The following is a 14,853-nucleotide window of genomic DNA, read 5'->3' on the forward strand; positions in this document are numbered from 1 at the left end:
TCATAATCTCGAAAAAATTCCAGATTTTGCCCAGTTTCTTCACAATATGCTAGTCTTCAATGATATGGTTGTGAAAAACTATAGATCCATGTAATATCATCTGGACACCACTATTATGGTTATTGATATGCCAAATGGACCATGCTTGCAATTAATTAAGGGCTGATTCTGTGCATTAACCAAGGGTGGGCATTTCCCTATATTCAGTCACAGATACCTGAATTTTAATCAATAAATAGATATGAATAGAAAAAAAGAAACAAAAACCTCTATCTAAATACATGTATATATAATACATGCATTATATATAGAGTGAGTTTTCCCCTATTTTTTCTTCTTATTCCAATGATGTACATGAACATGGCTCCTGATCCAGAGCATAGTCGTACATGGATAAAAGGTTAAAATCCTGCAGTGAAGGGCTCTTGTGATAAAAACTATCTTTCCTGAACAGGTAATGCTTCCTTTGCTGAACAAGTATACACATGAACCAAACAGCCTATACATTTTCTATCTTGAAAAGCTTTTGTTTCCAAGAAGGGGAAGTCACTCATGGTAAATGTAGTGCCAGTGTTACCTTGAAAACTATAAGTCACTTTTACTGCCAGCTACAACACATTCAAAAAATTCCTTGGACCTTTAATATCCTTTTTCATAGATTTAATTTATATAAAAACTTCAGTTATTTAAAAAATTGTCAAGATTAGTGCCAAATTATAGTACAATATTGTTATTGTGTCTGTTGAAGCTTATAACTTGTTTAGTTTCTCTGATATTCAGTTTTCAATGTCACACCAAAGTAGCATCTAACATAACAACATTCAGCAAAAAGATGATCCACATAATCAATAGTAAGTCATGCAGTCTCGTAAATTGAACATAGAGAGGATTCAGTCAATTTTACACATACGATAGTTGGTAGGTATATTATTACCATATAAAATTTGAAACTGTAACCACTGAAATTTAGATTCTTGGGTTACTTTAAATGAAAGTTCAACTACATATACAACATATTTCATTCCAATCTTAATTAACTTTATACTCATTCTCCTCCTACTTTATTAACTTTATACTCATTCTCCTCCCACTTTGATTTTGCTTGCTTGTTTGTATCCCTTCAAATTTTTTACTAACATTGAAATGTCACCAACTGCAGATGAGGTGCCACAAATTTAGACCCATGCTTATCATTCAGGATTGTAGCAATGAGGTTCTTTAACAGTCAATATCTGCTGTGACATGGGACCTCTGTTGAAAATACACAAGGGTATATGAACTGCTAATTGGTTCATGCCAAGATACTTCATAAAGCAGTGTTTCTTGGAAAAGTATAATGCCAGCGTGAAGCATTGCATTTCGTAACCCTAATGCATTTTCAAAAATGTAATTTTTTAAATTATATCTACATTATACTTTCATTTCTGTCAGAATTCACAACCGTTGAAATAGATGTACTATATTCATCAAGATTCATATGTGCATTAGTCACAACTTCAGTGCATTCATGAGAAAATGGCTATCATTACAATTTGTATTCCATATAACACCAACAATGTAGGCATCCCTAAGAATTCCCAATAAACAAGTGTGTCTGTATTTCAATACACAATATGTTCATTGAGCATAATCACATTAACATGTTATATATAATTACCACATCATAATCATTTACTGCAACAAATTATTCACAAAACAAATTGGCTCCATGGTTCTCTGACCATGGTATATAATGGGTATAAAGCTATGAACATCTGTATATTAATTGCCCTCTGGAGACAAGGAACAGGATCTGGGGGCCATAAATAACCCAATGATATCCAAAGCCAGTGACTGAGTGATAGGCCAACACAAGACACTGTAAACAAGAGATGGAGATATATGTATTTTCTTTGTAATAATGGGAAGAAGACCAAGATAATAACTGTGGCTGATTCTGAGGGCAAAACATTAATGTGTGAGGTGGGCCAAAATCCATCAGAAAAGAGTACATTTCAACTCTATAATCTAGAATGCATAATTCTTAATGTTCTATTTCTCAATTACAGAAAAATTTAGATGTAGGCATTAATTCATAACATCTGACAGCATGAGAATTTGTATTCTAGCCCATTTTTCAGCTGGGTGTTGGAAGCAATTAACATATTTTTTTTTTTGCATGTCATTGAGTAATTGATCAGAGATCATGGTTTGAATCACTGTCATATGGGAATTTTAAAGATAGGTAATTATATTGCATTTCTCTGTCAAACACTGCTAGAAGGAAAGAGAGAGAATATGGATAGAAAAGACAGGGGGATAGAGAGAAAGAGGGATAGAGAGAAAGGTCCAGGTGTTGTTGTGAGTTGACACAATAAATTATCACAATAGGGCAGAAAACAGGGATATTTAACTCCATGCATGAACACCATTAATCAATCAATTGATCAAAATCTATCAATCTACAAACTAATGAACAAATCAATCAATCAAACTCACATTCTACAGTCTCCTCCACCTCAGCTTCCTGGGAATTTTGTTTCTTCTTTATCAAACTTCCTTTCTTGGTCTGGAACATAAAAAAAAAATACTATTATATGAAATGAAAATCTGACCATCATAGCTTTAAATTGAATCAGCACACTTGGAAAAGTTCCCTTGATTCAAATGAAATTAAGATGCTTTTACGAAAATATTGCACACATTCATCATTTGTACTGTACCACATGACGTCACAGAATATAAAGTTAAAGTCATGGTTGCATTAGGGTAATGAGCCAGCTTCCCACACATCACTGTGGATTTTCAGACTCTTGTGTCTATAAATGATTCTCTTCATACATAAAAACCTTTCCAGGGTACATCTATTTTGTTGATAATGTACCTCAGTATCAGGAACTGCTAATTTCAAAGGATTTCTGATGTGTGATACCTTCCTTTATGAAAAAGTTAATAGTGAACTTGTAGAGTATGTACATGAACTTGTAAAATATATACATGAACTTATAAAGTATGTACATAAACTTGTAAAGTATGAAAATGAACTTGTAAAGTATGTACATGAGCTTGTAAAGTAAGTACATGAACTTGTAAAGTATGTACATGAATTTGTAAAGTAAGTACATGAACTTGTAAATTAAGTATATGAACTTGTAAAGTACGTACATGAGCTTGTAAAGTACATGAACTTGTAAAGTATGTACATGAACTTGTAAAGTATGTACATGAGCTTGTAAAGTATGAACATCATGAATCACTTTCATATAGGAGCATGATTGAGCATTCATCTTGTCCAACAAATATAATTGTATACAATGTAATAAAGGTACACACAGATGTACCCTACAATATAACAAAGGTGTACATGTACCCTATAATATAACAAAGGTGTATATGTACCCTACAATATAACAAAGGTGTATATGTACCCTATAATATAACAAAGGTGTACATGTACCCTACAATATAACAAAGGTGTACATGTACCCTACAATATAACAAAGGTGTACATGTACCCTACAATATAACAAAGGTGTAAATGTACCCTATAATATAACAAAGGTGTATATGTACCCTACAATATAACAAAGGTGTAAATGTACCCTATAATATAACAAAGGTGTACATGTACCCTACAATATAACAAAGGTGTACATGTACCCTACAATATAACAAAGGTGTAAATGTACCCTACAATATAACAAAGGTGTACATGTACCCTACAATATAACAAAGGTGTAAATGTACCCTATAATATAACAAAGGTGTATATGTACCCTACAATATAACAAAGGTGTAAATGTACCCTATAATATAACAAAGGTGTACATGTACCCTACAATATAACAAAGGTGTACATGTACCCTACAATATAACAAAGGTGTACATGTACCCTATAATATAACAAAGGTGTAAATGTACCCTACAATATAACAAAGGTGTAAATGTACCCTATAATATAACAAAGGTGTATATGTACCCTACAATATAACAAAGGTGTACATGTACCCTACAATATAACAAAGGTGTACATGTACCCTACAATATAACAAAGGTGTAAATGTACCCTATAATATAACAAAGGTGTACATGTACCCTACAATATAACAAAGGTGTACATGTACCCTATAATATAACAAAGGTGTATATGTACCCTACAATATGATACAGGAGTACCCTACAACAGCAGACAAAAAAATAAAAAAATTGTACATGAAAGGTGAAGATGACAAACAGTGATCAATCTCATACCCCTGGACACACCAGAGGTGGGATCAAGTGCCTAGGAGGAATAAGTATCCCCTGTCGACTGGTAACACCTGTCGTGAGCCCTTTATCTTGATCAGGTAAATGGAGTTATCCGTAGTCAAAATCAGTGTGCCACGTTAGCGTTTCATGAAAAGTATGCTGGTGTGAGCTTGAGCATTGCAGTTCACACCCTCATGTATTTTCAAAATGAAATTTATTTCTTCTATTTACTTTCTACTTTCATTTTTATTGGAATTCCCAGCCATAAATTTGGGGTGTTGCTAAAACACGGAATGGAAAACGGAACGGAAGATGGAACAGAAAACGGAAAATATTTTGTATGCAATAATGTTATGAGGAGGTCAGCATTTTGTAAAATCAAAAGGCTTACTATGAACAAGGGAAGCAGAAATTACAGAAAGAATGAGAAGAAATCCACCGTTTCATATACTTCATACTAATCCATATGTATTTTAAAACCATTAACTTACCATGATTTTAGATATTAAACAAACACTTGTGGGTATCATTATCATCATTTTCCCCTGCTTTGTGCCCCCCCCCCCACCCCCCCACGTGACAGTATGGTTCACAAATAAAGAAAAAATAAAATAAACATACTGAAAAAGACTTGAATTATAATTGAACCCCTTCCAAATTTTATATCCAATGAATAAAAGCCCCCCCCCCCCCTCTCAAAACAACATTGTAAAAGATAAAATAATTTTTTTTCAACAATTCTCCCCTAACAGCTTTTTTAAATCAACCTTGCTTTTCTTCGAACTAGATATCTTTAAGATAACTGAATTGAATTTAGTTAATCACGAAGGGATCCGGGTTAGAATAGGTCCTCAGTACCCCCTTGCTTGTCATAAGAGGCGACTAAATGGGGCGGTCCTTTGGATGAGACCGCAAAAACCGAGGTCCCGTGTCGCAGCAGGTGTGGCACGATAAAGATCCCTCCCTGCTCAATGACCATAAACGCCAAGTATAGGCCTAAATTTTGCAGCCCTTCACTGGCAGTGGTGAGGTCTCCATATGAGTGAAATACTCTCAAGAGGGACGTTAAACAATATTCAATCAATCACACACCTGGTATATTAATATACATTTATGTATGATGTATCACATCAAATTTAAAAGCAAACGAGTCCGGTGTGTATAAGAGGTTTGCCTCATTTGGGATGAATTTATGTGAAAGTTCATAGTGACGGTCCTGCAGATTAGTATTGAACCTGAAGAGATACAGCGGGAAAGAAAGGTTGAAACAGAACCAATGAAATTAAGGTGAAGTTTACAATCCATAATAAGGAAGGATTTGACAGATTTATTTCATAATATATGAAAAAGCTAAAAGGCTAACAGAGAATTTATGCTTGAATGAAATTAAAAGGTCATTTCATTATTAATCTAAATGTTAAGATACAAGTATTTTGTTCAGTAATAAACTGCCAGAGGTCCTCCCTATTTAGTATTGGAGTGCTGCGGTCACGATGAAGTCAAAATAATAAATCAAACACAAGATGTTTAACATTTTGACTTAATAAAATCATGAATTATTGTTGTTTTATACAGTGGAACCCCGTTATTACGTTCCCCCTTTAATATGTTAGTCCGCATATTGCGTTGGAATTTCAAAGCACAAAACCATTTCTTAAACCTATATAAAATAGACCTCGTTATTACGTTGTCCTAAGATGCCGGGACTCTGTATTACGTTGTAAAAATTCCGACAAAAACGTAATAAACCCCTAATTATTCAATGGTGATTCTCAAAATAATAAGCCATTCACACCTTGACTGCCCGAGGCAGTCACCACGTAAATTTCCTGGTCTGTTTGGGGATTAGAGATGCTTGACTGATCGCGCTTCGATAGATCTAACGACATCAATACAGGTGAATACCCGGTATCGAAGCCAGTGATAAACAATTAAATAATGTTTATTTAGAAATTGTACTCTATGAAATTTACTTCATTTTTCATATTTTGATAATCAAAGAAATAATTTCTCAACCACCTGCGTGTTCAGCATAGTGTGATTACCTTCGCTATTAAAACTCTATTTACGGACAGCTTTGGTACCAAACATGAAAGACAAGATTTATCGTAGCAATGTTAAAACAGCTTGGGTAACTTCTTAGACATAGGTGACTAAATGTGTTCAATTAAAAAATTGTCTGTTGTTTGGACATTCAGTTTGAGTATTCGTAAATCTCGTCCACACATACACCAATCAAACTGTCCTGTGTTATCGGCCGATTCGTGCACAGCATTTACCTCAGTGAATATTCTAAAATCCCTTGATGCGCACATGATTTTAGTGCCATCATTTAGCGTTGTAAATGAAATCTTCGTGCATCATATTTTTTTATGTGGATTGCGCTTAAATTGTTCTCCGTGTTTATCGTTGGTGAGAAAAGTGTGTAAGTGTTGGGTATCGTGTGCGTTTTGTGTCTATAGTTTTGTTGTTTTTTTGGGTGGGATTTTTTTTATTGTGTTGTGTATTGTGTAATTAAAGAACTTAATAAAAACGTGACGAGCTCGCTCCAATGATTACACATATGAGTCACGTGATTTGCTCTTCATCAGCTGAAAAAAGATGAGTATTACCCACAATGTTTCCGGAAAAATGTTGCCGTCACTGCGGTATACTTCATTGACAAACCCGTAATTAAAATAATTAGATTGTTTAGAAAGTACCATAAACGTTTTGAAATTTCAGACAAGCTTTCTCGTAGCTTCAAACGTTTTGTTTTTGCTTGGTTTAAGAGAAGATAAACATTGCAGCTAATATGACGTCACAATGTAACTGTTTACATCCACCATGTTATATTTCCCGCGTTAAATGAAGAGGCGGATAAAATGCCTATAAGTCGTGTTGCAAGAACTAATGGGCTTTGCTCGCCTCAACGGTCACACAGTACAACATATTACGAATGTTGAATACAAACCGAAAGAGTTATTGAGAGAAATTTACACGAACGCATTGTTTTAAAGTTGAACAAAATGACGGTCCAAACGAATGCAGAAAAAGTAACGTTTATCAAAACATCCTTATGTATCCTACACCAGAAATAAAGAAAAGGGATAAGAACATGAAGAATTACAGACACTAAAGATAAGATGTAAATAAAACAAAGTATCATAGTCTTTTAAACAAAGAAACAGTAAAGATATATTCACACACCCCTTCACGGAGTACCAACGGACGATATACAATTTCCAAATGATATTTTTAATGAATTTCACTGGGAACATTTCTTACGTTGCCCCCGGTATTACGGTATTTTATCGTGACAAAATGGAAAACGTAATAACGGGGTTCCACTATCTGTACATATCACACTCCCTGTTGTATAGGTACACATATACACGGTATTATGTGTAAATACATGTACATGTGCGTTCGTTAATGATGTTTTGCCGGGGGGGGGGGGGGGGGGGGGGGGGGGGGGGGGGGGGCATGGGCATATAAACCACGTGTTCTTTCCATTCTCTACTCATAGGTGTCGCTGCTTGCCAACACATCTGTCAATGCCGAAGTTTCAAAATTTGTGTCAAACACTTTTTAAATCCTTATACAAATGTTTACTTCAGTTAATCAATTTATGATGCAGAATTTTAAGATAAAATTGTTTTACTAGTGCTTGTAAACTAATTCCCAAAATTTTGATTTTAATCAAAATAAAGATTTCCCCCGAATTTAGTGTTATCTTAGCTACATTAAACATTCTACCGTATATACTCGCCTATAAGTCGGATTTTTGGGAGTCAATTTTTGGTCCAAAACTCTATGTCCGACTTCAAGGCGCGTCCTAAGAAGATTGGTATTTTTCTAGGCAGCGTAATGTAGTGTTTTTTAAACAACTCCGACGATTATCATGGACTACCACACAAATGATTATTGTTCACAAATATCTAGACATATTGTATTGTTTATGTATTTTAAAATTATGTATAAAGTACAAGTATTTACATATTTTTATCTTGTTAAAAATTATTTACATACCGGTAACTAATACTTTCAATTCAACTAATCTATCGTTTATCGGTAAAATTGAATTATGAACCCGATTTAATATTGAAATATTCATATGTATACCGGCTGAAATATATTTCATAAAAGATTGAATATTGTTAACAGATAATTTAGATCATCATTCTTGACTCTTAAAAACTCGATTGTTGATACAATGAATTATACCGGAATCCCACAATAACCGCGAGGCGCATGCCACTAAGTAAACACGGTGTCAGGGACTGGTAATTAGGAGACCATAATTGCGTAGGTAAACAAGGGATCATTGTCCATAATAGATCAAGGGTTGCATTTAAACCCTAAACAGATATGGCTTGGATATTGAGCACCTCATAATTATTAATTTCTCAAAATATTTTTTGAAACCTAGGTAAAAACACTAGAGCATTGACTTGAAATTGTCTACTGATTCTGACAAAAATTTGTACTGACTTATAAGCGGGTCAATGGCAAATTCCTACAAAATAACCTTAAAAAATACAACCGACTTATAGGCGGACCGACTTATAGGCGAGTATATACGGTAATTCTTAAATTCTGTTCCGTTTTTCGTTCTGTTTTTTGTTCCGAGTTTTAGCAACACCCATTGATTTGATGTACCATATTCATCAAGATTCATATTTGCATTGTTCACAACTGCAACACATTCATGAGGAAATTCATGGCTATTGTTACAATTTGTAAAATATCAAAGGCATTTGAAATACAATTATAGAAGTGTATCATATATTGTCTTACTAGTATATCAGAATATGAGAATAATGCAGTTTTAGAATGATATCATACACTGATGTGCATCATGTTAATATGGCACAAAAATGAGATACCTGGCAAGTGTTCAGTCAGAAAACATGATTAATTACACTGTGTGGATTCTGTAATTAATAATTCTGATTTTGTTGTATATAGCTTATCCAATTTGTTACCTGTCTAAAGTCATCCACCACTGCACCTGACCAACAGCTCTTAAACAAGTTCATTTTCACATCACTTAAACATTTTCTGAATCACAATCAAGATCAGAATAACCTCACAATGGCCAACAACAATTTTATAAATGCATAAGAAAGTTCAGTGTAGAATACTTCCACAAGAAATAAAATATGAATATCAATATAAACTCATCTCTAAGATGAAAAAGACTGCCAGCAAAAATTGTTTCCTACAACTACTGCACAGAAATAGCCTAATACTATCCTTGTACTTTCCACATTTACTTTCATATATAGAGATAATTTGGTTCTATTCCCCATACTCACATAAACTTATATATCTAAATATAACCAAACCATTTACTTGATAGAAAATGAATATTTCACACATTCTCTGTATCATCCGATCGTAACTACAGCAAAAGTTAAATATCCATTGTCAATCATTAAACTGTTAAAGATTCCAAATTCCTCCCCAGTACCATATTCTGAACGATAGTTTAAGGAGGAATGCTACACTAGAGAAATTCGATATGAATGAAAAGTGGAGGATATGTGCAGCAACATTTTGAAATTAAAAATTTTCAAATTTACTTTATATATTCAGTCCAAAAATACAGTTTTAGAAGAAAGCAATCTGAAAATTTTTTAAAAGACCATGCTGGTCTCGAACCTGCAATCTGCAGTTCAGCAGTTGACATGCTAACCTACTGAGCTAGGCAATGCTCTTTGAAATAAATAGACAAATATTGCTGATATTTACATTTTCATCCATTTTTTAAAAGGAAGTCAGCCATTATGATGATGTAGAGTACCTCCTTAATTCCTTTCTGACTCAAATATTGATAGATCAAAGAGTGACTGTTCACTGCTATTTGAGCGATATCTAAATTCTGGATTCATTACCATTTGAGTGACACATTTTAAATCCTAGATCCACAACTATTGTAAATGTACATTTTTACATGCAATACTTAATTCCACTAGGTTCGTAGCAATTGTATGAAATCCATGTAATTTCATATCAGCGGACATAAAGTATTTAAGCTATTCTAATGTAAGCCATATGCAACTCCGCAGAATTTCATACCCGTGGACAAAACCCAAAAATGATAATCTGCAAAAGTATGGCTCCATGGAAATAAATATGTCTACAATATTTGAGAGAAATATCTTATATCCAATATATAGATCCACTTCTGCTGAAGATTCCTAAATATATATGCAAGGAATTTACCATCGCACAATTAACCCAGAAGCACCACTCACTAATTGAAATTACTTGCTTTTATTTTTAATATATTGGTGATATATATGTAAAACCTCTTAATAAAGACTTTACTCACAAAATTTATTTTCTCACGATTTTATGTCTACGAGTCATTTTGTGATAATAAGTGTGATATTCATCCTACTGAGTACCCCTTCCCTTGTAAATATCCCCTGGACTTTTCTCAACTCTCAAAAATCAAGACCCCCCCCCCCCCCCATTTCAATACAGATGACTTGCCTTAATCATTAAAGAGGTATGCTGGTAGCTCTTTGTGAATTCACTGCTGTATTCATCCGTATTGCACTTAGAAAATTGGAAAAGTGGGTGGTTACCTAGTACTTTGTATTGAAATATTTCCAGTGAAATTTTTACTTCGAGAAATGTTTCAATAAATATAAAATTTCTAAATGAGGTATTGTTACACTTTACGATGATATAATCCACTCATGTCTTATTATTGACTACTAGTGCTTCATATAAAAGCCATTGTGGTCCAAATTTATCCACCATGTGACTTGACAACTCATTCATTGTCAGGCTCCCTGGAGAAGTCTCAAACAAGAAATGTTTCGTAGAGAAAAATTGAAAAGGGTTATACACACATGCATCATTTAATTGATAGTAGTGCCAAAACAATTCAAGATATTGAGTGGACAAAACAATTCAAGATATTGAGTGGATAATATTTTCCTATGGATTGACTTTTGATCATGTGACCTCAAAATCAATAGGGGTCATATACTCCTTAAAATATGTACCAGAGTACCAAGTTTGGTGTCAATCAAGCAAATAATTCTCAAAATATGGGAGGCAAGTCCAGCTAGACCCTTAACATTTGACCATGTGATCCCAAAATCAATAGGGTTCATCTATTCCTCAAGATGTACCAGTGACCATGCAAGTTTAATGTCTGTCAAGGAAAGGGTTCTCAAGATATTGAGTGGACAAGATCTGCAGTCACTGACCGACAGGTGCAAAACAATATGCGAGTCCTCTTTTTCAAACTGTTATTAAAATGAACAGTGAGTATAGCTAAATATATGGATCATATTGTTAACTTAAAGAGATGTACTGACTACTTGTAATGTCTGTTTATAGGGGAGTATTGACCATCTGTAATGTTTACAGAAGTGTACTGACCATGGTGATGTCAAACATCTATTCATAGTAGTACACTGACCAGCTGTATTTGTTTATCTATAGCAGTACACTGACCAGCTGTAATATTTAGTAACATTCATTTATAGCAGTATATATTGACCTGCATTTGTAATATTTAGTAATATCTATCAATAGCAATATATATTGACCATCTGTAATATTTAGTAGTAGCAGTGCATTGACCATCTGTAATGTCTATAAAGATGTATGAACTGTCCAAGCCCTTCAGCTAAGTATGCAGTGCATTTTCCTGCATCAGAAATAATACATGTATATGAACTACATGCAATTTTTGTTTTCTCATGAAAGATGAGAAGATAGCAAACAGTGATCAATCTCATAACTCCTATAAGCAATACAAAATTGAGAGTTGAGCAAACACGGACCCCTGGATATACCAGAGGTGGGATCAGGTGCCTAGGAGGAGTAAGTATCCCCTGTCTACCGGTCACACCCGCCGTGAGCCCTATATCTTAATCTCATAAATGGAGTTATCAGTAGTTAAAATTAGTGTGCCAAGAACGGCCTAACAATTGGTATGAAACAAGTCAGACAACATTTGACCCAATGATAGGTTGTATTGGCAAACTAGATTGTTATAACCAACATAGAATTTGCAAAATGCTGAATTTAAATGAGACTGCTGAAACCCCTGTACCATCAACTTGTTTGTTAGCAACCTGCTTCGATTTAAAAACTGATCATACGCAGATTGTTGATTGATGATATCTTGTTTAACGTCTCACTCGAGAATTTTTCACTCATATGGTGATGTCACCAAGACTGGTGAAGGGCTTCAAATTTAGGCCTTAATTTGCTCGGCGCTTACGGCCATTGAGCAGTGAGGGTTCTTTAGCGTGCCACACCTACTGTGACGTGGGACATCCGTTTTTAAGGTCATCTCCAAGGACCTGTGACATTCACACCTGATGTCGAGTGTTTGGCGATGGAACTGTCACTACCTGTTTTAATGACTTAGGTCTGTTGCGACTGGGATTCGAACTCCGGCATTCCGCATGCGGGGTGAACGCTCTAACCTATAGACCACTACGGCGGTCGATCATACGCAGAACAACCTCTTGTGTATTGAATCAGTTGAGAGATATAAACACGATATGCAGGTGATAATGGAGTATAACTGAATGTTTGATAAACAGTAAAGCAGAAAAACTGACGTTTGATCAATCACTATCATGCGATGTTCTGTATATCAATGCGAGAAATCGTGTTTATTAAAAACGATCAAACGACATCGTATAACAATCTACGGCAATCTGTACACACATGTGATAATTTTTATAATATGACCCGTTGTCAAGTGCATACAGTCATGGTTCATATAGAAGTGGTTCATACAAATATACAATACAGTGTGTTGATATTTAAGAAAGGAATATCATCCTCAAACAAGAACATTTTACTGGCGGGTATGAAGCCACCAGAACTTACCAGAGAATTTGGATCTAACTCAATGTCGAGGTTAACATTATTGTTCACAAGTTCTGGAGCACTACGTGATGTGTGCAGTTGTTCAGGGTTACTTCTCTTGATCGAGTTTCTCCCAGATGCTAGCGTAGCATCATCCTGATTCAGCTTTAATTTCTGCACAACTTTTTTCCACATGATTCACATAAAATAAAACTTTTACCAAAACTCAATTTTTCCACAAGAATAATTCATGAACTAAAATTTACACGCATAATAAAAACTCCAGTCAAGTAAATGAATAAATATTAATGTTACTCCATCAAGACTCTCTCTTCCAATGACATGCAAACATGGAAACAAGCTGCCACAGAATAGGTAATCATGGCATTAGCTGGCCAGCTCCCTGGACAGTAGTGGGTTGACCATGAGCTTAACATGTGTCACTTATTATAGACAACCTAGGAATAATGAGCTCCTACATACACACAACAACCACTACAATGGCATCAAGAATACTACATGTGTTGTCCATTTGTCACTGGTCAGGTACCAAAGATACTACTGAGGTAGGTGAAGCATCCCCATCTTCTGGCACCAAATCATCCATCCTTCTCTCCCTCTTCTCTCTCTATTTCTCTCTCTCTTCCCCTGTCTCCATAGACCACACCAGAAATTTCTTTTAGGATTATGGACACTTTCCAACTGAACCCACAATACTAAGGTGTTCAACTTCACATAATAATGTGTTAAACTTCATATGATAATAAGGTATTGAATTTCACATAATACTAAGGTGTTGAATTTCACATAATACTAAGGTGTTGAACTGCATGCAATAAAAAAAAATAAGGTATTGAATTTCACATAATACTAAGGTGTTGAACTCCACATAATACTAAGATATGTTGAATTTCATGTAATACTAAAGTTTTGAATTTCACATAATACTAAGATGTTGAATTTCATGTAATATTTAGGTTTTGAATTTCATGTAAATTACTGGGGAAACATTTCTCTGCATTTATCATTCATATAATTTAACAGAAATAAATAAATTTTATATCTAATATGCTTTAACCCCCCCCCTCAAAAAATTCTTTATGAATCATTGCTACATGTAGGTATCAGCGCTAATTTGGGGAACTTGGAAAAGCTTAAAATAGCCATCTTTCTGGGGTCTATGAACTCATTATGGTGAGTTAAACTTTCTGCCTGGCAGATGGGAATAGGGTATCATAAAACACTCATTATAGCTCACAGATTTAAAACACAGGCATTCCTCAAAATAGTTCAATATTGCAGTCACATGTGTGTGTGTTAATTCAAATTTGCCATAAACATCTACACAGAACATTCATTTATACACTGAAAGATTATGACCTTTAAACATACTAATTGGAACTTCATAAAATTAATGTAGAGTATTTTACAATCAAGCTCCTTACCAAAAAGAAACAATACAAATTGCATGACCTTGACCTTGTCAAAGTGGATTCAATTTGACCTTATTGAACTCCCAACATTCACTTGCAGTAACTGTCCCTACCTTTCTCTAAAACAATTACATGCAGGTTTTTTTAAATTTTAAAATCCATGTATTATTTACTATCTTGTGAATCTATCAGGTAATTTATAAGCAACTCAAGGCCAAGGAAGAATTCCATTTGTATGCAAAAATCTTTTAAACGTGAGAAGACTCTAATGTTGGATGTCCGATACTTCCTTGGATCACTCGACTTCTCCCAATCCCTGCAGCAATATGATCATGATGAGGTGTTTTAATTAGTGCCT

At 34.5% G+C, this 14,853-nt stretch overlaps 1 protein-coding gene across 3 annotated transcripts in view; it reads right to left on the bottom strand.

The window, feature by feature from the left end:
- Window positions 1-14,853, bottom strand: part of LOC125683546 (nostrin-like) — a 149,480-nt gene that overhangs the window by 33,047 nt on the left and 101,580 nt on the right. For all 3 annotated transcript variants that reach the window (XM_056140062.1, XM_048924814.2, XM_056140063.1), the window contains one exon: window positions 2,479-2,548. In XM_056140062.1, the coding sequence (XP_055996037.1) occupies window positions 2,479-2,548 (70 nt within the window). The remainder of the gene's footprint in view (window positions 1-2,478; window positions 2,549-14,853) is intronic.

This window comes from Ostrea edulis, chromosome 6, assembly GCF_947568905.1.
Source record: "Ostrea edulis chromosome 6, xbOstEdul1.1, whole genome shotgun sequence".
Taxonomy (NCBI): Eukaryota; Metazoa; Mollusca; class Bivalvia; order Ostreida; family Ostreidae; genus Ostrea; species Ostrea edulis.